The 23,664-nt window shown below is 40.4% G+C and overlaps 1 protein-coding gene across 8 annotated transcripts in view; it reads right to left on the minus strand.

Annotated features, from left to right (window-relative positions):
- The window catches only part of ATP6V1C1 (ATPase H+ transporting V1 subunit C1), a 192,925-nt gene that overhangs the window by 11,606 nt on the left and 157,655 nt on the right, over positions 1-23,664 (minus strand). For 6 of the 8 annotated variants that reach the window (XM_085020420.1, XM_085020419.1, XM_085020422.1 and 3 more), the window contains 6 exon segments: positions 21,977-22,044; positions 14,654-14,739; positions 11,820-11,914; positions 10,233-10,324; positions 9,093-9,191; positions 5,999-6,067 (listed from right to left, as the gene is read on the minus strand). In XM_085020420.1, coding sequence (XP_084876546.1) covers positions 5,999-6,067; positions 9,093-9,191; positions 10,233-10,324; positions 11,820-11,914; positions 14,654-14,739; positions 21,977-22,044 — 509 coding nt within the window. 8 annotated transcript variants of the gene reach the window in all.

Raw genomic sequence — 23,664 nt, forward strand, 5'->3', positions numbered from 1 at the left:
CAGACAGAACTTGAGAAAGAACCTTTAATGATCTTCAGGTTTGCCAGAGTTGACTAGGTAATGTGCAGACTGACGGAGATCAAAACAAAGTAAATCCAATTTGACAGGCTGTCTCAGACCTGAACGATATTCCACCGTCATCATAGTCATCTTTTAAACTTATTTTAACCTTAATTAATTTTTTTAACTTTGGTACTTTGCTGTTTTGAAAGCCACTTCTAAAGCACCTGATACCTCACATGGCTCCATGTGGATGAGCAGGGAGTCTGTTACACTGGCTTCTTCTACCTATCATGCAAGAGACTTGCATCACAGCACAAAATTCTTATGATGAAGTAAGCCAAGAAAAAAATTCAGTCTTGTTTTATGACTAAGTCCTACTGCGCCACCTTATTAAGAAAAATAGAAGCTATTTGCTTAACCGTATAAAAAATAAACCGTGAATCCTTAGAGACTTTCAATCATTTAACATAGACTCTTAGAAATGTGCCCAGCTCATGTTAGATATTAGGAATAAAACTAGTAAGACATGGTTTCCTGACCTCAAGGCATGGACCTAATAAAGGAAATGCTATAAACAGGTAACTGCAATACAGAGACGTTACGTGCTGTAACAGAAGATATACATATGTGATATACTGGGGCAAAAAAGGAAGTAAAAAACTGCATTTGAGGGGATATCAGAGTTTCACAAAAGCTGATGCCAAGTGGAGCTCTGAAAGACAGGCAAAGGAGAGAAGAGGATGCCAAGCAGAACCCCATATGCAAATGCACACAGGTGTGGAATAGCATGGCGCATCTGGGGAACTGCCGGGAAGACACAGAGGTGGAACGCAGGGTACAAGGTGTGTGTGTGCCAGTAACAAACTTTGTATACCACAAAGATGAAGACAGCAGCAATGCAGAAGACTGATGAAAGAGGATACTGGAGACGAGACTGATTACAATGATCCAGGCGAGAGGCAGGATTCTAAACTGAGCAGTAGGTATGGGGCGGGGGGGGGGACTGAACCATATGAAATTACTATCCAATCATTTTTGTCCTACAAAATAGCAATTTCATACAGTTCAACCAAATATATGGAAAGGAGAGACGACACAACAAATTAGGTGGAGGGATGAGAGAGAGGTAAGAATCCAAAATGATTGCCACGCTTCTGGCTGGGATCATGAAGTGCCACACATCACCAGGGCGACAGGCAATCTGAGACTGAGGTTGGGGTGACCATGCTGTACTGGTAGTCCCCTAGGGCACAGACACATGGAGTGGTCCAGGAAGAACCTAGGTATGTGGGTCTGAAGCTCTGGAGACTTAGAGGTCCTAAAGCTCCAAGCAGAGGTTAGAGCCACGGGTGCGGCTAAACAGTGTTGCCTGAAGAAGGGACAGTCCCACTGAGACAGAACAGCCTACACCTAGATTGGCCAGTGTTCAGGGCTACCAGGTTCTCTGCAGCACTTGGGCAATTCAGGTGTAGAAGCCAGGAGAACACATTAAAGATTAATTTGAGGTGGGAGTTTGAGGAAGGTCTCGGGGGCCAGAGACGATGGTGCTGGTTAAGAGAATGGCTGATGTGATGACTAGATCCACACTCAGCAAGAGACAAGGCACGACTGGAGGAAATCAACAATGTCCATGCAAAAAGGGGCAGGGCCTGGAGATGAGGACAAGTTCAAAGAGCAGCTTCCATGACATTGAAAAAGATGGAAAGAAGGCTCTGGTTCAAAAATTGGGTTACATGGAGTTCCCATTGTGGCTCAGTGGTTAACAAATCTGACTAGGAACCATGAGGTTGCGGGTTCGATCCCTGGCCTTGCTCAGTGGGTTAAGGATCCGGCGTTGCCGTGACATGTGGTGTAGGTTGCAGACATGGCTTGGATCCCGCGCTGCTGTGGCTCTGGCACAGGCCGGCAGCTATAGCTCCGATTGGACCCCTAGCCTGGGAACCTCCATAAGCTGCGGGAGTGGCCCAAGAAATGGCAAGAAAAAAGACTAAAAAAAAAAAAAAAAAAATTCGGTTACAGGAGTTCCCATTGTGGCTCAGTGGGTTAAGAACTCAACATAGTGCCTGTGAGGATGTGGGTGTGACCCCTTGCCTCTCTCGGTGGATTAAGGCATAGGTCACAGCTGTGGCTCGGATCCGATCCGGCGTGGCTGTGGCACAGGCTGGCAGCTACAGCTCTAATTCAACCCCAAGCCCAGGAACTTCCATATACTACAGGCGCGGCCTTTAAAAAAAAAAAAAAAGAAAGAAAGAAAGAAAAAAGGAAGAAAAAGAGTTGGGTTACAGTTTAAGAGCTAAAGCCTTTGAGGAGGTTGAAGGTGAGGCCAAGGGAAGAGCCTGCAGAAATCCAGTGGAGGTGACAGCGTGTGAGCGGCAGGTTTGAGTCTCTAAATTCACTCTCTTCATTTAGTTCTACAGTTGTGTAGAAGCAGTAACACTATCTTCTCACACTTGCAACCAGGTAGAGAAGAAACTAAAAGGCAGTGTTTTTCAGCTGCCTCATGACACTTTGTGACACCCATGTGAGTGGCAGTGCTTCTAGAGCTTTCTAGCTCTTCCTGCTGCTTCTGACTTCTTAGCTCTCTCCTAAGACTCCGTCTTGCCACCTGCTCTGCTCCCCAGTCACCCTACCTGTCTCGCTGCCAAGGTATCTTTCCTGCTTTTCTTCATAAAAGGAACCTTTGCAATCCCTGCCTCCAAACACAAAAAAAAGTAACCCTTCTCTGCACAATGGCTAGTGTTGTTTTTTTCTAGGTCTTCCTCGCCAGGATCCTCTGCCTCATTTGGAGCTCTAGCTCTCTGAACAAAAACTTCCAGAAAGCACCAATGAATCTCTGGTGCTGTTTCCAACAACACAGAAGAGGCCAAAGTCAACCCATGAATTGACCCACGGTTATCTCAGGTTATCTTCACAAGCAAAAGTAGTCAGATGAAAAGCTCAATCGTAATTCTGAAAGTGTAAGTGAAAAAAGCACCTCTTTCTGAACAGTTTTTCCAACAAAAAGAAGCAGGTCAGTAATGCAGTCTCTGCTTCTTGGCCCTTAACTCAGACCTGGCATTTATACACATCCCTGCACTCAAGCTCCCAATGACGGCAGGACTTCACTGTCCAATCCTGCAAATAGCTAGATTTTATTTTATTCAATTTTTTTAAGTGAAATGATTTCTTCCATGTTTGAAGGTGGTCTTTTTCAATCTATTTCTCTACCTCAAAACTGCACTTTCATTCACTATTTCCAAGAGTAACTTCTCAAGAATTGTGCCAGAGAGAAACAAGTAACAGTATTACTACTTATAACTGACTTTAAAATAGAGCCCTTAGAACAATGACTAGCGCAGAGTAATTCCTCAAAAAGATGTTAGGTATTGGAGTTCCAATTGTGGCACAGCAAAAACAAATCCAACTAGGAACCATGAGGATGCAGCTTGGATACCTGACCTCGCTCAGTGGGTTAAGGATCCGGCGTTGCCATAAGCTCTGGCGTAGGTTGCAGACACAACTTGGATGTGGCATTGCTTTGGCTATGGTGTAGGCCAGTGGCTACAGCTCTGATTCGAGCCCTAGCCTGGGAACTTCCATATGCTGCAGGTGTGCCCTAAAAAAAAAAAAAAAAAAAAAAAAGTTATTTATGACAAGCAAAAAAATCCAGCATTAAGACACAGAGATCTTTCCTAAAGAGTATATAAAATTCCAGGCTAAGCTACGAAAAGCCGTCTGCCACACGTGAACTAAACATCCTCATCAGTGCTAGTTGAGCTATGGCATGGTTTTCAATGACTACGTTTAAATAATTTTTCTGTTTTTTTTTTTTTTTTTTTGTCTTTTTGCTATTTCTTTGGGCCGCTCCTGCGGCATATGGAGGTTCCCAGGCTAGGGGTTGAATCGGAGCTGTAGCCACCGGCCTACGCCAGAGCCACAGCAACGCGGGATCTGAGCTGCGTCTGCAACCTACACCACAGCTCACAGCAACGCCGGATCGTTAACCCACTGAGCAAGGGCAGGGACCGAACCCGCAACCTCATGGTTCCTAGTCGGATTCGTTAACCACTGCGCCACGACGGGAACTCCTAATTTTTCAAAGATACAATCTTCAGTCTTCAGTTTACCATGTGGAAGGCTGGTGTGAAGGGAAGGTACTCCCCCCAAGAGGGAAAAAAATTCACAACGTGCACAGGTTTGTGGCTTCATTCTCAAAAATCAACATCTGTGAAGCTACAACAATCATATCACCTCCACTTTATCTATCTTATCAAGCCTTAAAAGAACCTCATAATATGTACAGGGAGGGGCATGGTGCTCATTTTACAGATGAAGAAAATAAGGCCCAGGGAAGTTAAAAGACTTACCCCAGCTCACATAAGCAAGTTGGAAGTAGCAGAACCAGCAATAGAACTCAAATCCCTACATCCAGGACTCTGCATTATACTAGGCTACCTCCCATATGACACAATAAAACTGGAAAAGAAAGTATTTCATGGGCCTGGCCTTACTGACACCACTTCTTTACTACCCCAGACCTTTCCATCACCAGGCTACCACCTCTTGCGGGAGGGACAGACATACAAAAGAACTCTTTGGGGGTGCATACACACTGTACTTCACAGCTACTCAAAGAACATCTCGTGTGGAACGGCAGAATAGAGGAGAAAATGACATGCTAGATGGTGTCAAGAGTGCAGGACTTGGAGTTAAAGGACCTGAGTTTTACCCCTAACTTCACCGTTGAACACTTACACAGCCACAGGCAACAACCTAACTCATGCATTTTTACCTCTTCATCTATGAGGGAGAGTACAACAACTGTCCAAACTACCCCACGGAACTGTTGTAAATATAAAATGAGACAATGAATATTAATCCATAAGTTGCAAAAATTCTTTTGCCTTTTTTTTTGCTTTTTTTTTTTTTTAAGGAAAGTACAGACTAGGTAGAATCTATGTTCATTGGAAAGTGATGGTGAATATTTGATGATCAACCGATCAACACAGCACCTGGGTAACTGTTTTGGTAAATTCCTCTGCAAGGTAAATGAGGACTTAGAGACATGCAGTAGGTATACGATAAGTCTTTTACAAGGTAGCACAGGAGAAAAAGTACCATACCAGAGACCTGGGTTCTAATTACAGCTCTGCCATTAATGAGATATGTGACTCTGGGCAAACCACTTCACCTGTGTGGCCTCAAACTTCCATATCGTGCACCCGCATGTTCATTGCAGCACTATTCACAATAGCCAGGACATGGAAGCAACCCAAATGTCCATCGACAGATGATTGGATTCGGAAGATATGGTATATATACACAATGGAATACTACTCAGCCATAAAAAAGAATGACATAATGCCATTTGCAGCAACATGGATGGAACTAGAGAATCGCATACTGAGTGAAATGAGCCAGAAAGACAAAGACAAATACCATATGATATCACTTATAACTGGAATCTAATATCCAGCACAAATGAACATCTCCTCAGAAAAGAAAATCATGGACTTGGAGAAGAGACTTGTGGCTGCCTGATGGGAGGGGAAGGGAGTGGGAGGGATCAGGAGCTTGGACTTATCAGACACAACTTAGAATAGATTTACAAGGAGATCCTGCTGAATAGCATTGAGAACTTTGTCTAGATACTCATGTTGCAACAGAAGAAAGGGTGGGGGAAAAATGTAATTGTAATGTATACATGTAAGGATCACCTGACCCCCTTGCTGTACAGTGGGAAAATAAAAAAAATTATAAAAAAAAAAACAAAAAAACAAAAAAAAAAACTTCCACATCTATAAACATGAGTGGGTTGATGAGATTGTGCAAAGGCTATTCCAGGTCTAAAATTATCATAATTAGAATTAATATAACTCATTTATAAGGTGAAATAGATGGTTCCAAAACTGTACAATTTACCACAAAGGAAAGAGAAAGATATTTCCTAATCCAACAAGCACGCTATCAAAGGAATTCTCGGGAAGAAATGGGCTTTACAAAGACTACTACTTACTTGCTAGACCTCGGAACTACCATTTCAGCTAGTGTTTCATACTGCTTAATCCAGTCGTTGTGGTTTAACCTGCAGAAAAGGCATAATTAAGTTAACAGAAAAGAAAGTCCTACTTCCTCCAAATCCAGGAAATTTAGGAAATCCTGCCAATATAGGAAATTCATCTATAGTAAGTACACCTCAAATCTATTTAACAAAAAAATTCAGGTTTCCTACTGAGAATGAATTTCTTTTTTTTTCTTTTGTCTTTTGAGGACCGCACCTGCGGAGCTACAGCTCCGATTGGACCCCTAGCCTGGGAACCTGCATATGCCTTGGGTACAGCCCTAAAAAAGACAAAAAAAAAAAAAAAGAATAAAAAAAAGAAAATACAGTTCACCACCCCATACATCCAGTAACTATTGCAAAAGAGGGACATCCTAGAACTAAGTTTGGAAAGGAAATGAAGTATAGTTTCTAAATTACTTTCAAACTTTTGGGTTGATATACCTCACTAAAAAAAAAGAAAGAGAGAAAAGAAGAATGGAAGAAAGGAAGGAAAAAACAAAGGAAGAAAAAGAAAGAGAAGCCATGCTGAAATCACTAACATTTCTATTCAGTGGCCATTACAAATAATAACTGAATAAAACCACAGTTCCCGAAGGCACAGAACCAGGAAGTACTGAGCCAACAAAGTGACGGTAAGCCAGGCTGCCCAGAACATTATGCAACAGGCTTCTCTAGAGACCACTGGCTTTTACGGATGTGGTGAGAGATGGTAACTTTTGCAATACAAAATAAAGAATTGTAGTATTTGTAGCTAGGATGATGAATAATTCATTATACAAGGTATTCTAGCTCCTATGTTTCAAATACAGTGTACCGAGAATTATAAAAAATTCTAGTCAAACACAAATTTTATTTATTTATTTATTTTCTTTTTATGGCCACACCCACTGCATATGGAAGTTCCCAGGCTAGGGGTGCAACTGGAGCTGTAGCTGCCAGCCTACATCACAGCCAAAACAATGCCAGATCTGAGCCGAGTCTGTGACCTACACCACAGTTTATGGCAATGCTGGATCCTTAACCCACTAAATGAGGCCAGGGATTGAACCTATGCCCTCATGAATATTTAGTCGGGTTCATTACCGCTGAGCCACGATGGGAACTCCAAACAGAAATTTTATTTTTATTTTTTGTCGTTTTAGGGCTGCACCCACAGCATATGGAGGTTCCCAGGCTAAGGGTCGAACCGGAGCTGTAGCTGCCAACCTACACCACAGCCACAGCAACTTGGGATCCGAGCCGAATCTGCGACTTACACCACAGCTCATGGCAACACCGGATCCTTAACCCACTGACTGAGGCCAGGGATAGAACCTGTGACCTCATGGATGCTAGTCAGGTTCATTTCTGCTGAGCCATGACAGGAACTCCCAAACACAAATTTTAAATAAAGGTTGAATGAGACAAACTTTCATCTGGGCAAAGGCTAATTTATTGCATAATACAAAAGCATAGATACACAAATTTATTAGAAATAATCAATATTTTAGCATTTTGCAGTAAGGGGGAAAAAGCAGAAGTCAAATAATACTGTAACCACTGTAAATTCAGTGGAGTGCTTTCCCAACCCTTGCCGGGAGGCATCGCTTTCCAGTATCACCCAGATCCCTAGCACAGCAAGGAAAGACTTGGAAATAATGCTCAAGATCTGGGGAGGAGTCGCCAAATTTCCCACCTCAGTTTGGATTCCCCCAAAGATTCCCTGACAGTGAGATTTTAGCGTAAGTCAGAAGTGAAACCAATAATAACTGTTTCTCTGTTTCTCTCTCTCTCCCTCTCCCTCTCCCTCTCCCTCTCTCTCTCTCTCTCTCTCTCTCTCTCTCTCTCGTACACACACACACACACACACACACACACACACAGGGTTTCATTTTCCTAAGATTGACTGTGACCAAATTTATATGTTAAATAAGAAAGAAGGCCTAATCTAAGGAGATTTCAAAAGATTATCTAATCCAGCAAACTATACCTATAACCTGCACCTGTCTTTGTAAATAAAGTTTTACTGAAACAGCCACATCCATTCACAGACACACTGTGTATGGCTGCTTTCAGTTAAACCACAAAGTTGACGTGGCAGAGCTGAGTAGTTGTAACAGAGGTCATGTGGCTTGCAAAGGGTAAAATACTTAATATCTGGCCCTTCACAGGAAAAATAAGCTAACTTTTTAACTAATCCGTCTTTTGCTCCTTTGAGGCTTAATTCATTCTAACCAATCAAAAAGATTTTTTCAGAAACACACAGAGCTTCCTATTTTGAAAAATCTAAAAATAATATTTAAGGAGTTCCCGTCGTGGCGAAATGGTTAACGAATCCAACTAGGAACCATGAGGTTGCGGGTTCGATCCCTGGCCTTGCTCAGTGGGTTAAGGATCCGGTGTTGCCGTGAGCTGTGGTGTAGGTTGCAGACGCGGCTCGGACCCCGCGTTGCTGTGGCTGTGGTGTAGGCCGGCAGCTATAGCTCCAATTAGACCCCTAGCCTGGGAACCTCCATGTGCCGTGGGAGCGGCCCTAGAAAAAGGCAAAAAGACAAAAATAAAATAAAATAAAATAAATATTTAAAAGCTCAATAATTTGGCATTATTTAATTTTTTAATGGTCCATCTCTACTAAGCTGCTGAATTTGATTTGGAAACTCTTTTTTTTTGCATTTTTTAGGCCTAAACCACAGCCACAGCAACATCAGATCCGAGCTACGTCTGTGACCTACACCACAGCTCATGGCAATGACAGATTCTTAACCCACTGAGCAAGGCCATGGAACAAACCCACAACCTCATGGTTCCTAGTCAGATTCGTTTCTGCTGTGCCACAATGGGAACTCCAAGGAAATTCAATCCTTAATTGACATCTCTAATACCAGGTCATGAACTAAATTGTACTGTATGTGTCACTTGACTACAGGTGGGATGACAGAATGAATGACAAGGTGATATTCCCTTTACATCTGGGTTTTATGGAAAACTTCAAGTTAAAATATCAGGCACTAATATCTTTCTGGTAGTTTAACAAGTAAAAAAACCTTTTGTAATTAAAAAAACATACTTGGGAACTACGACCAGTAATGTGACGAGATACTCTGAATCAAGAACAAAGTCATCCTTCTTCACAATTTCTGCTAGACTTCTAGTTAGCAAACTTCCTCTGAGGAATAAGAAAAAAAATCATTAGGCTGATAATCACATGCTTCTGTAACACAAATAAAGAAATGGCAGGCTCATGGTCACTCATACTATATATATACATACACATCTCAAGAGAGGGATTAGTCTGAATTAATGTTTTTATTTTACATAAGAAGCCAAAATTTAGCTGAATATTTCCCATCCCCCAAGCCCAAAAAAGTCAACATTTTATCAGAATTTGCCCCTAGTGTCTCCCTTTAATTATCATAACTTAGCTCCTCTTAATTACATATATAACATCTTGACTGGGAAAGTGTTATTCATTAGCTATCAATTAAAGTCGACTTCACCATAATTATGAAATCATATCATCGAGGCACAACCTTTGATTTTCCTCCCTCTCCCTGGGTATCAATTTTGGTTAGAGTTAACCCAAGAGTCAGCTCTTTCAAAGCAGTCTTCATTTGGTCTCCTTGCACATTTCGTAACGAAAATAACTTGCTCTGTTTGCACCACTGATAGTTTCCAACCTTCCCTCTGGGACATGAATTCATAACTTGAAGAGTTAAGTGCTTAATGCTACTACACCTGCAGTGGTCATACTGTCCTGAGATCAACCAAAATAAGAGTGTTCTATTTTAAGAAAACCTAACATGTAAAAAAACTAAACTTGGAAAACAGATAAATTAAAGAATGAGTATTACATTATAAAAGGATTCTTCTATAAAATTCTTTTAAAGCAGCAGGCAATTGTAATTAAACTATGATTTGATTTAAAAGTTAACTTTAGATAATTTAGCAGTAAAAATCAGATGGATAAAGGGATAAACCAGGACCCAACTCACAAGTATTACGCATGAAATCAGTGCAAAAAATCAGCCTCACTTCTGTTTAGACTAGCCTCAATTAAGAAGCTTTTCTCCATGAAGTGAAAAAAACACCATTTTAATTACAGAAACAGTACAAACCAGACCTTAACTGACCCCTAACAATCGTTCATTCAGTGTACGCTAGACTGCGCCCCCAATTCTAAATATTTATATATACTTAACAAGCTTACGCATTCTTTCGTTCCAAATTCTGAAGATTCCCTTTCAGGTTGTTATATGCGGATGCTCGAGATTTCAGGTCATTGTCAATCTGAGTCACTCCCTAAGAAGAAAGCAAGAAAAACAGGGAATTTTTTTTCTACACCTGCCTTTATTAATACAGTTCAAGTAACTGTGTTTAAACTTCAAAAACCAAAACACCACTAGTTACTGATAGAAGAATTTTCTGTTATTTAAAAAGCATGGCTTTAAAGGTCATTAAAAAAAAACCTACTTCGTTTTTAATAACTATGGTAACTTTCATAAAATCTCTTCCGCTAGAGATAATGTTGTAGTCTTTAATTGTTGTTACTATATCACTACTTAAACCACGTAACTAGAATCTAGGCTGCTGGATATAGAGATTACGAAAAGGCTCTCACACCGAAGTCTGAAGGGTTAATTTCCAAAAGAAACTAAATCACATGCAAGTTTTGCAGTTCACAACACTACTATTCACACACAGAATATTTCTGCAATGAAGTTAAAATTGTATTTGAAGTTTTTTATAAATGTTATAAAAGCTGATTTTTCAAAAAAGATGGTTAAAACTACTAATAACTTAGGGAGAAAACACAAAGCAGTAGATTTAGTATTTGAAGAACTAATTTCATCTCAGCTCTACCATTACTAGCTGTGTGGCACTAGGGTAAGTCACTTCACCTCTCTGAGCCTGCTGCCTCATCTATAACAGTATCAGGAAGAAGATGACTAATACTTGATAAAGATCAAAAGAAAGTAAGGCTCAGTCACAGGAAGAATACTACTTTATATTACCTGGCTACTCATTTTTATTAAATTATATGATGACTTGAGTTAAAGTCCTTGATAGTCTATTTATTCATTTACATTTAACCACAGAGCACAATGTACAAATAAAGTCAACAAAAGCCAAGGAGTCTATCCAAGCAATTTAAACCATACTTTTCATCCTAACCAGATCATAAAAATGTTGCTTCATTATAGTTTCAGATAAGACTTCTACATTTTTCTCTCAAGCTCAAGGACTTTGCAACATCAAAGGAACTTTTAATTCAGTGAGTTCATGGATGGACTTTAACACCTGTGGACTCCCTGAAACTACATAAAATCACATGAATATGGGCATTTTTCTCTCAATACAGGATCAATACTGAATGTCAGAAGGTGTCAGAGAACCCATAAAGTTTAATCTGAATCAGCAGAATGTACATAAACATTCTTAAGTGACCATTATTACATATCTGAACAACTCATAAATCTCTAACACTTAAAAATTAAATAACTATGAAATTTTAAAGTTACTTCCCTTATTTAAACATTGTTGATGCAACATTAGCTTAACCACTTAAGAAAAGTAAAACTACACAACTTGGATAATGTACACATGGAAGTGTTATCTTTTCTGACAGCTTTCATTTTTTTAGTAAAGCTATAGTTAAACGGTATGCCCTATTTGTATTAGTCACATGTAATTAAGATGCCTTGTCAAATCCTAAACTGGAGTATTTCATACCTAAATACCTACAAAACATAAAGCCACTATAAATGTGTCCTACCTGTGCCATTTTTTATCTTACCTTGGCAATTATTTCAGAAATATTTTTCAGAGACTGCTTGATTGGATATTTAGCCATATCCCACTGAAACCTTGTTATATAAGTAACCAAGTCAACTGAAATAAGGGAATAAATTAATTACTGCAAAGAAGTAATAGTACTTTTTATAGTTTGCTACATGTCAAATCTGGCATTGAGACAATCAGTTAAGGTATCATTTCTAAAGAGTCCTGGTTAAATAAATGTGTGATATATTAAATGTAATACACTAAATAAAATAGCTCAATCAAAAATTTTACCTTGCAATCTGACTGGATCTCTTCTCCTTACTCAAAATTTTATATTAAAATTCTCCTTCTAATTTGATCACTTAATAAATGGAATACATACATAACCATGACATGACATGCCTCATATGTGGGAGAATGAGACACAAAGATACGAAGCTACTTCAGACTATCTCTTCAATAAGTAGAATTTGACACAAATATGTTCTTTCTTTGCAGCTTACTCACACAAACTGAAAATGAACCTGTCTGTTAGAACCATGTGATGACTGTTTCTAGGAATCTGCATTTCAGTAATTTTCAAAACATAGACCTTTTACTTTCAAATGAAAAGAATAAAAAATGCAGAGCCAAAGAGACACTCAGTAACTAATTCCCTGGAAGTCTGGTAGTCAAGGCGACTTTACCCCTCAAGTCTGATGGGATCAAGGTCAGAGAAATCAAATGACAATTATGGCTAACTGTAAGTCATATCAAAATATCTTCTCTAACTTCTGCCTACATCATATGAACAAGCCAACAACATAGATGGTATTTACAAAAGCAGTTTTGGATGCAATGCTTGCTAGATTATCAACTCCCATTCTACCTGGCAGACTGATTGCCCTAATTCATCAAGTACCTAGGGACCAGTGAAGGCACCCTAAATTAACACATCTAAAGTCTACCCCAACCAAATATTAACAGAAACAGTAAAGAAGCTAGGATCACTATGATAATAAAGAAAAAAATAAATTACTTTTTTTTTCTGAGTAAGTATCTATTATTTGCAAGGAGAAATGAAATTAGAGAAACACTGGATTTAAAATACAGTGACTGTTGAGAGGTTAGCCAAACCTCCATGCTGCTGCCTCAGCATTCATTTTGTGTAGCCAAGTGGCCTGCAGAAACCTAGAAATTACAGTAGATAACAGCCCTTCCTTGATGAAGCCTTCAGTCATCAGTAAATGTAAGTTCCTGATATGATCTCCCTGACATGACCCGGTGATAAGCACTCTTCCCTGCGGCCCAGGGTCTCCCCATAGTGTGCCCTTCAGATAAGAGCCCCTCAAAGTTTACCCAAACCCGGCTTTTTGGTTTGAATCAATCAATCTGCACTGTCTTGGGAACACTGAAGCACCTAATAAAGGCACGTGTCCCTTCCTGCCATTCTCCTGTGCCTGTACCCTGCCTTGACCTCCCTGTGCTGCCACCTCCTCCAGCACCTGGGAGTGATAAACATCTCTATTTCACTTTTCCTTGTGGTCTTCTGTTGGACCCTGGCTCATCACACCAAGACAAATGTTAATTAAGTCACAGAGTGACCTTTATTAGAGTAGGCAACATAGGATAGAAAGGAAGGAAAGGGGAGTTCCCGTCGTGGCGCAGTGGTTAACGAATCCAACTAGGAACCATGAGGCTGTGGGTTTGGTCCCTGGCCTCGCTCAGTGGGTTAAGGGTCCAGCGTTGCCGTGAGCTGTGGTGTAGGTTGCAGACACAGATCGGATCCCACATTGCTGTGGCTCTGGTGTAGGCCAGCGGCTACAGCTCCAATTCGACCCCTAGCCTGGGAACCTCCATATGCCGCAGGAGCGGCCCAAAGAAATAGCAAAAAAGACAAAAAAAAAAAAAAAAAAAAAAAAAAGAAAGGAAGGAAAGGGTTGTTTCTTATTAGAATTACATATGACTAAAGATCAGCCTAACTTTTTTTCTTTTTAGGGCCACACCTATGGCATATGGAAGGTTCCTGGGCTAGGAGTTGAATCAGAGCTGCGGCTGCTGGCCTACATCACAGCTGCAGCAACTTTGAATTGAGCCTCATCGGCAACCTATGATGCAGCTTGGGACAGTGCCAGATCCTTAACCCAGTGAGAGAGGCCAGAGATCAAACCTGCATCCTCACAGACACTATGTTGAGTTCTCAACCTGCTGAGCCACAATGGGAACTCCATAATCAGCCTAATTTAAAATGAAGCAAATGCTCAAGTGATATTTCATAAGAAAACAGCTTATTCAAGTACAAACAACAACAATGTGGTCAAAATCATCTTTATAAACCTAGTATCACACAGAGCAAACTCTATGTAAGTATTAGTTTCTAGCTACAGAGAGGTCACTAGTAGACTATTCTATAGGTACTAAAGAAATACTACATTCGAAGTTGAGGGGAGGACTCATTACTCTGCAATAAAATTTATAATTTCTAAAGCTTTAGTAATTAGATGCTATTAAATATAAAAAGTTAGAGAGGACAGCAAGTATTCAGCTAGAACAACGCGGAGACATGCAACTTGGAAACACACTTGTAAATGGGAGTTGACAAACAGATCCTAGAAAGAACTTAGGTACGGCTTTATAATATTGCTTTTTGGAAGGACCCACATCACAAACTACATTATATATTATGCAGGATTGTCTTGTGAAAGGTTGTATTTCAGGGGACAATATGTAACTGGAGGTATCAGCAAGTTCAGTAATAATAAATCTATTCCAATGGCTTTCCATTGTATTTAATATCCTTATCTATAGGTCTTTTTTAAGGTGTTCACTTTATGGAAGTCAACATCAAATCAGGAACCATGAGCTTACCTCCATTGGCCAATAGATTCTCCTGAACTTTATCCCTACTATCCTCCAATACGTCAGCCATGTATTGAGCCACTTTTTTAACGACCCTTGGGAGAAAAATAAAATCAACAATCATTTTCAGGGAAACAACCTCAACTCCACACTATGCAACGAACCCATTACATGGAGACATGAACTGGATTCTATTTGTTCCATTACACTACCTATATGATATGGAACAAATGGATCCTAACTTCTAAAATAATGTTTGAAGGACAAAATGGACCAAGATTCTATTATACGTAAAACTCAACTGAATAACTATAGTTTTAAGGAGACCACATCCAATATGTTTATTAAGTCTGGAAAGAAAGGAGTGGAAAGCTAGTGAGAATAAGCTGAAAAATTGGGCAACAGATCCCACTGCAAGGACCAGAACAAAAAAGGAAGCAGGAGCTTGCACTCACCAGTTATGTGCTTCCCCTTAGGACAAGAGGCATTCAACAGGCAACAGAATACAAGCAAGTAATGATGAAGAACGCGGTCCTACATTATTTGTTCATTAACTATTTACTGAGCATCTATTATCTGAGAGGAACGATGCTAAAGAGGAGACTACAGTGCCAAAATACTGAGGCACTTGGATATAACCAATCCTTTCACTTTATAAAGACACCCAGGAATAGAAAAAGTGACTTAATCCCAGAAATCCCAAAACCAGTTCTTGGCAGAGCTGTGATCAGAACGTGGTATCCAGACTTTGGAGTCTGGTGTTCTTTCCCTCGATTCCTTGTCTGCCTCTAGGCTGTGGGTGGGATACAAAAGTATACAGGACGAAAATCTTTAGTTCCCACTGCTTAAAACTGAAATGGAGAGATACCAAAAAAAAGACAACTAAATACAAAGCAATCTGTGGTAAATGCCAGCTGAGATGACCAGATTACAGACAGAGAAGCATGGAAAAAAGGATTACTTTCAGCTGCGGTAAACAGATAGGAGCAGGGCAATGAAGGACAAGAATGGTCCTGAAGGGCTGACTAGATAGGAAGAAAGCATATTCTTGCTGCCTCAAGGCATCATATGAGTCAAGATCCGGAGAAGCAGAAAAATAAGGAATGATGAGGGGTCCAGACTGCCTGGAGTGTCGTGCTGAAGAGAAAGGGAGGTCAATACTCCTGCAGCATAAACCAATAAGGGCCAGGAAAAAAAGTGACATGGGGGCAAAATGTGAATGACAGTCTATGCTGAATGACCTCAATTCTAAGAAAGTGGAATAAATTCAGAAAAAAAATGATGCAAGCTATAAGTCTTCAACATGTTTAACTTGGGATTTATTGGGATTTATACACTTGGCTGTGTCTCCAAAATACACCCATTCCTTCAAAAACAAACCATTACTCCCATATAACTACACTAGCATTTTGTAAACAGAACCATTTGCTATGAACGTTCAAAAAATGTGCATGTCCACAACGTTGTAAATAAATGTGCATGTTTACCACAGAAATAGTTTAGTATAGAATTCTTTGGTAACAAATTTATTAACTTAAGATCCCGTAACTCAGAACCTGACAATCTCCCTATGCATTTTTACAAGAGCATCTATGACACATGGTCACCTTTAAAAAATACATATATATATATCAGGCATTTCCCTCGTGGCTTAGCAGGTTAAGGATCCAGCATTGTCACTGCTGTGGCTCTGGTTACAGATGTAGTGTGTTCTATTCCTGGCCTGGGAACTTCCATATGCCACTGGCGCAGGAAAACAAAAAAAAAATCTTCTCTACTGATTAGATTACTGACAAAGTATAAACTAATTTATTCCACATACCACAACGTTCAGACTTTAAGAACTAGCATTTGGGAGCTTCTGTCATGGCTCAGTGGAAACCAATCTGGAATCTGACTAGTATCCATGAGGACACAAGTTTGATCTCCGGCCTTGCTCGGTGGGTTAAGGATCCAGCGCTGCCATGAGCTGCGGTGTAAGTCGCCAACGCGGCTCAGATCTGCGTTGCTGTGGCTGTGGTGTAGGCCAGCAGCTACAGCTCTGATTCGACCCCTAGCCTAGGAACCTCCATATGCTTCAGGTGCAAACATAAAAGTCAAACAAACAAAAAAACTAGAGCATTTATGCCACTTAGCTAGCCTCTGTAAATTCTACAAAGGTCGAACAACCATGTGGTTTTTAAATTTCACATATCTTGGTAAAGACTGCATAACAGCGTAGAAAAGAATGGCTAACAAACCACATAGGTAACTTACAGTTCTTCTGACCAAATGAAGTACATTTGTCTTAAATACTTTTCACACTACTTCCCTAAAAAAATGTGAGCAACCTTTAAACTATACTCAAGACATCCCACTGACAATTTAAAGAAAGTTCTAGAAATCTATCAAGGTGATGAATAAGGCATCCAAGTGAATGTTAATAATTATATCCTCAGGAACCTCCTTTCCCAATGTCTCTTTCCTTGTCATGACCTAACACTGTAATGAGGTAGGGGTGGCAATCACCTCAGGAGTGGCAACTACCAAGTTTCCTCCAACTCTTAACTAAAAACCTATAATTCTTACCATCAGTCAGTTTTTCAAGAACACCATCAATAATTATTTTCACATTTGCTCTATATGAATGGTGGAATTATTAACCCTAAAAACAATTTTGTGGAGTTCCCGTCGTGGCGCAGTGGTTAACGAATCCGACTAGGAAGCATGAGCTTGCGGGTTCGGTCCCTGCCCTTGCTCAGTGGGTTAACGATCCTGCGTTGCCGTGAGCTGTGGTGTAGGTTGCAGACGCGGCTCGGATCCTGTGTTGCTGTGGCTCTGGCGTAGGCCGGTGACTATAGCTCCTATTCGACCCCTAGCTTGGGAACCTCCATATGCTGCGGGAGCGGCCCAAGAAATGGCAAAAAGACCAAAAAAAAAAAAAATTAAAAAAAAAAAACAACAAAAAACAAAACAATTTTGTTACTTTTCCTTTCATCCTCTCTTTTCTATTTTTATTGTCTAGTGTCTGGCCTTAGTTGAGATTTTTGGTATCTCTGGCCTAATCTACTGTAAAACTGGCTCCCAACTGGCCTTTCTGCCTCATGGGTATATCTTTAGGTCTATTTATTTTCTTACCACATGATGTGGTATTAAAGGGACTCTCTGCCACATCTCAGGCTCTATTAACAGAGCCACTGCATTACGGTGGTTCGATCAGTTCAGCAAAGTAAAATAGCATGAACAGGAAAATCCTTCTGTACAGATTTCAAGAGTAAGGTTCCCTCTATTCAAGCCTGTCTCCTTAAAGCTTCAATCAGATGTACTTTTCTAAGATTCCAAAGTCTGGGGTATTGTTTTCTTTAAACAAATTATACGTATTCACCTAGTCCCTCAGTATTTAAAATGCTCTGCATGTCAAGAGTCAAATGGATTGTAGACTGATTCCGTCAGTTAATTAAAAGACAGTTATTAAGGGTTCCATACCCATCTTCAGCTAAAATACACAGTAACTGAATTTCTAGTGACTAAAGCTATACTCTAGGAAAGTTTTCTAAAAGAAATGAATTTTGAAAATCAAAGCATCACAAAATAATCTTCAAATAAATGGCATAATATCCCATGTTCATGGACCAAAGACTTTAATGTGTTAGGATGTTAATACTCCCTAAATTATCTACAGATTCAGCACAATCCGAACAGAAATTGCAGCTGATTTTTTGTAGAAACTTGACACAGTGTTCCTAAAATTCATATGGAAATAAAAGAAACAGATTAGCCAAAACAATCCTGAAGAAGACAAAATAAGTTGGAGAACTCACACTTCCTGATTTCAAAACTTACTTCAAAGCTACAGTAATCAAGGCAATGTGGTGCTGGCATAAGGATGGGAACATGGAGTACAACTGAGGGTCCAGAAGTAAACCCTTACATTTATGTGCAATTGATTTTTGCAAGGGTGTCAGGACAATTCAATGGAGAGAGAATAAATGGTATTAGGACAACTGGATATCCACATGTACATCTACTAACCCATACCATGTACAAAAATTAACTCAAAATGGATCAAAGACCTAAATGTAAAAGCTAATACTATAAAACTCTTAGGAGAAAATTTAGACACAGAACCGTGTGTCCTTGGATTAGGCAATGGCTAATCGGATATAACATCAAAAACACAAGTAACAAAAAAAATGAATAAACTGGACATCAAAATTATATATTTTGTGAAGTCCCTATGCGGCGCAATGGGATCGGTGGCATCTCTGCAGCGCCAAGATGCAGGTCTTCTCCCCAGCCTGGCATCATGGGTTAAAGGATCCAGCATTGCTACAGCTGTGGCATGGGTTGCAACTGTAGCCTGGATCTGATCCGGGGCCCAGGGATTCCACATGCCACAGAGTGGCAAAAAAGAAAAAAATATGAAGGATTTTGTGCTTCAAAGGACACTATATAGAAAGTAAAGACAACCCACAGAATGGGAGAAAATATTTGCAAGTCATATATGGCAAGGAAGTTATATCTAGAATATATAAAGGGAGTTTCCATCGTGGCACAGCGGGAAACGAATCCGACTAGGAACCATGAGGTTGTGGGTTCAATCCCTGGCTTTGCTCAGTGGGTTAAGGATCCAGTGTTGCTGTGAGCTACGGTGTAGGTTGCAGACACATCTAAGATTCCATGTTGCTGTGGCTGTGGTGTAGGCCAGTAGCTACAACTCCAATTAGACCCTTAGCCTAGGAACCTCCATAAGCTATGGGTGCGGCCCTGAAAAAACAAGCAAACAAACAAAAAATAGAATATATAAAGAACTCTTATAAGTCAATGATCGAAAAAAGTAAGCCAATTAAAAAATGGGCAAAGGGAAGTTCCCGTCGTGGCGCAGTGGTTAACGAATCCGACTAGGAACCATGAGGTTGCGGGTTCGGTTCCTGCCCTTGCTCAGTGGGTTAACGATCTGGCGTTGCCGTGAGCTGTGGTGTAGGTTGCAGACGCGGCTCGGATCCCGCGTTGCTGTGGCTCTGGCGTAGGCTGGTGGCTACAGCTCCGATTCAACCCCTAGCCTGGGAACCTCCATATGCCGCGGGAGCGGCCCAAGAAATAGCAACAACAAAAGACAAAAAAAAAAAAAAAAAAAAAAAAATGGGCAAAGGATCCAAATAGGTATTTCTTCAAAGAGGAAACATGAATGGCCAACATGAAAAGATGCTTTAACACATTATTAGCCATCAGGAATATGCAAATCAAAAAACCAATGAAAGGGAGTTCCCGTTGTGGCTCAGTGATTAAAGAATCCGACTAGGAACCACGAGGTTTCAGGTTCGATCCCTGGCCTCGCTCAGTGGGTTAAGGATTCGGCGTTGCTGTGGCTCTGGCGTAGGCCAGTGGCTACAGTTCCGATTAGACCCCTAGCCTGGGAACCTCCATGTGCCACAGGAGTGGCTCTAGAAAAGGCAAAAAGACAAACAAACAAAACAATGAAATATTCCTTAACATCCACTAAGATGGCTATAATAAAAAAGATGGATAGTAACGATGCTGTCAAGAACATGGAGAAATTAGAAACAGCATACCGTTAGACTGTAAAATGGTGTCAGTCGATCTGGAAAGTCGTCTGGCAGTTCCTCAAAAATGTTAACATTTTTGTTACCATATGGAGTTCCCCCTGTGGCTCAGCGGAAACGAATCCGACTAGTATCCATGAGGATTCAGGTTCAATCCCTGGCCCCTCTCAGTGCGTTAAAGATCTGGCATTGCCGTGAGCTGTAGGTCATGGACTAGGTTTGGATCCTGCCTTGCACAGACCAGCAGCTGTAGCTCCAATTATTCCCCTAGTCTGGGACCCTCCATATTCAGTGGGTGCAGCCCTAAAAAGCAAAAAAAAAAAAAAAAGTTACCATATGACCCAGCAATTCGACACTTAGGTACATACCCCAAGAGCAATGAAAACATATGAGCACACAAAAACTTCCACAGAAATATTCATAGCAGCGTTATTCACATCAGCCAAAAAGTTCAAAGAACCTTAATGTCCATCAACTGATGAATGGATTAATAAAATGCAGTATATCCGCATTTGGTAATAAGAAGAAATTAAATGTTGACACACGCTGTAACATGGATGACCCTTGAAAACATTACGCCAAGGAAAAGAAGCCAGACACAAGAGACCACATATTGTATGATTCCATTTATATGAAATGTCCAGAAAAATCAATCTTTAGTGTCAGAAAGCAGATTACTGGGCAGTAGGAGGGTAAGGAGTAAGTGCTAATGGACACAGGATGTTCACGGTAGCAGCAGGGGGATGAAAATGTACTAAAACTGACTGAGGTGATGGCTGCATAACTGTGAATATACTACAAATCACTGAACTGTACACTTTAGGAGAACTGCATGGTACATAAATTATATCTCAAAATATTAAAAACACTACTGTATATTAAATAGATAATTAACAAGTACCCATTGTATAGCACCGGGAAATCAACTTAATGGTCTGTAATAACCTATACGGGAAAAAAAAAATAGATCTATGTATACATATAACTGATTCACTTTGCTGTACACCTGAGACAAATACAACATTGCAAGTCAACTATATCCCAAAAAAATTTAAAATATACACATATTAGGAGTTCCCATCATGGTGCAGCAGAAATGAATCCGACTAGGAACCATGAGGTTGCGGGTTCGATCCCTGGCCTCGCTCAGTGGGTTAAAGATCCGGCGTTGCCATGAGCTGTGGGGTAGGTCACAGATGAGGCTCAGATCTGGCATTGCTGTGGTTGTAGCGTAGACCAGCAGCTGCAGCTCCGATTAGACCCCCTAGCCTGGGGGAACTTCCATATGACATAAGTGTGGCCCTAAAAAACAAAGAATGAATAAATAAATAAATAAATAAATAAATAATATATATATATATATATAAATTAAAAACAGTCACCATTTTCACACTTCAAATAGGTTTATTGTATATAAATTGTATCTTCATAAAGTTCATTTACAGAGAAAAAAGTCATTGTTTTCTTTTTTGTTTTGTTTTCTTAGGGCCACATCCATGGCATGTGGAAGTTCCCAGCCCAGGGGTCAAATCTGAGCTATAGCTGCTGGCCTACACCACAGCCTCGGCAACACTGGATCCTTAACCCAACAAATGAGGCCAAGAATCAAACCTGCATCCTCATGGATACCAGTCAGGTTCTTAACCTGCAGAGCCACAACAGGTACTCTTCATTGTTTTCTAAAACAATTCCAATAAGCAGAGTATACATGTGACAATAAACCACATGTCCAGGTCACCTGATAATAGCGACTCTCATTTTCTCAAGTTTATGCATATAAATACATTACCCTTCTACAAATGCATCCAGTTTAGCCAGTTCATCCGACAAACCAACCAAGACATCCAATGTGCCAACCTAGAAGGGAAATATATCACTTTTATTATTTAAGTTTCATCCTTTTTTTTTTTTTTTCTAGGGCTGTACCTGTGGCTTAGGGAAGTTCCCAGGCTAGGGGTTAAATCGGAGCTGCTGCTGCTGCGTGTCTGCACCACAGCCATGCCAGATCCAAGCTACATCTGTGACCTACACCGAAGGTTCCAGCAACGTTGGATCCTTAACCCACTGAGTAAGGCCAGGGAACAAACCTGTATCGTCATGGATACTAGTCAGATTCTTAATCTGCTGAGCCATAACAGGAACGCCCTCATTTAAAAAAAAAAAAAAGCAAGATAACACATCTTGATTTGAAGGGCTCACAAATCTTAAAATCTCCATATTTTATTTTGTATTATGCAAGTGTGGTTAAAAATGTTTGCTAGATATTCGAAGCTATTTATATGTACAAGATAATCCTCTAATTCGTGGGTACAACCACCATTTAGATGTGAAGATTCCACACTGGCAGACCTGTGCCTCTGCTTATAATGCCCAGTGGTGGTGGATCATCTGAAGTCATGGTTTACAACAGCAGCTCCTAAGGGGTCCCTGGATGTGCATCAGAGAGTGTGCAATTGAACTTGTATGCAAAATTGTGTATGGGAAAGCAGGTGTGGTTTGGAAGAAATGTCCACAGTCTACATCAGCGTATCGAAGGAATCCGCACCTCCCAAAATATTAAGAACCAGTAATTTCAAGTATTTCCTACATGAGTGCTTTGTCTGTCTCATTTGGTTCACCAGCAAAAGAGAAACATCATGATCTTTTCCATTCTTTACAAAAGTTCAGTCACAGGAGTTCCCACCGTGGCGCAGTGGTTAACGAATCCAACTAGGAACCATGAGGTTGCGGGTTCAATCCCTGCCCTTGCTCAGTGGGTTAAGGATCCGATTCAGCGTTGTCATAAGCTGTGGTGTAAGTCGCAGACACAGCTCGGATCCCGCACTGCTGTGGCTGTGGCATAGGCTGGCGGCTACAGCTCCAATTAGACCCCTAGCCTGGGAACCTCCATACGCTGCGGGAGCGGCCCAAGAAATGGCAAAAAGACAAAAAAACAAAAAAACAAAACAACAACAAAAAAGTTCAGTCACCCAATTACTGGCAGCCTGCTTCACTTAAAGGCTGCTAGGTTACTAATGTTTAATAAATGTTAAGTAGATAAACTAGGTTACATAACTAGGTCAGATTTGCCAAGTATAATTAAAGAGGTACAATGGTAAAACATTTACAACATCAGTGAGTATTAAATGAATTTAACAACAGAAAAGTGAATTATGTTTTTGTTTCTTTGTTTTTTGTTTTTTCTTTTTCTTTGTAAGTCTGAACCTGCAGCATATGGAAGTTCCCAGGCTAGGGGTCGAATCAGATGCAGCTGCCAGCCTATGCCACAGCCACAGCAACGCCAGATCTGAGCTGAATCTGCAACCTAATCCAACCTAATCTGCAAAACTAATCCACCACAGCTCATAGCAGCGCCAGATTCTTAATCCACTGAGCAAGGCCAGGAATCAAACCCACATCCTTATGGATACTACTCGGGTTTGTAAACTGCCGGGCCACAACAGGAACTTCCCATTCCATTATGATATTTAAGAATAT

The sequence above is a fragment of the Sus scrofa genome, chromosome 4, assembly GCF_054392235.1.
Source record: "Sus scrofa isolate SSC_HxYL_T2T_F1_AM1 chromosome 4, Sscrofa_HxYL_maternal_Yorkshire_Landrace_v2.0, whole genome shotgun sequence".
Lineage (NCBI taxonomy): Eukaryota > Metazoa > Chordata > Mammalia > Artiodactyla > Suidae > Sus > Sus scrofa.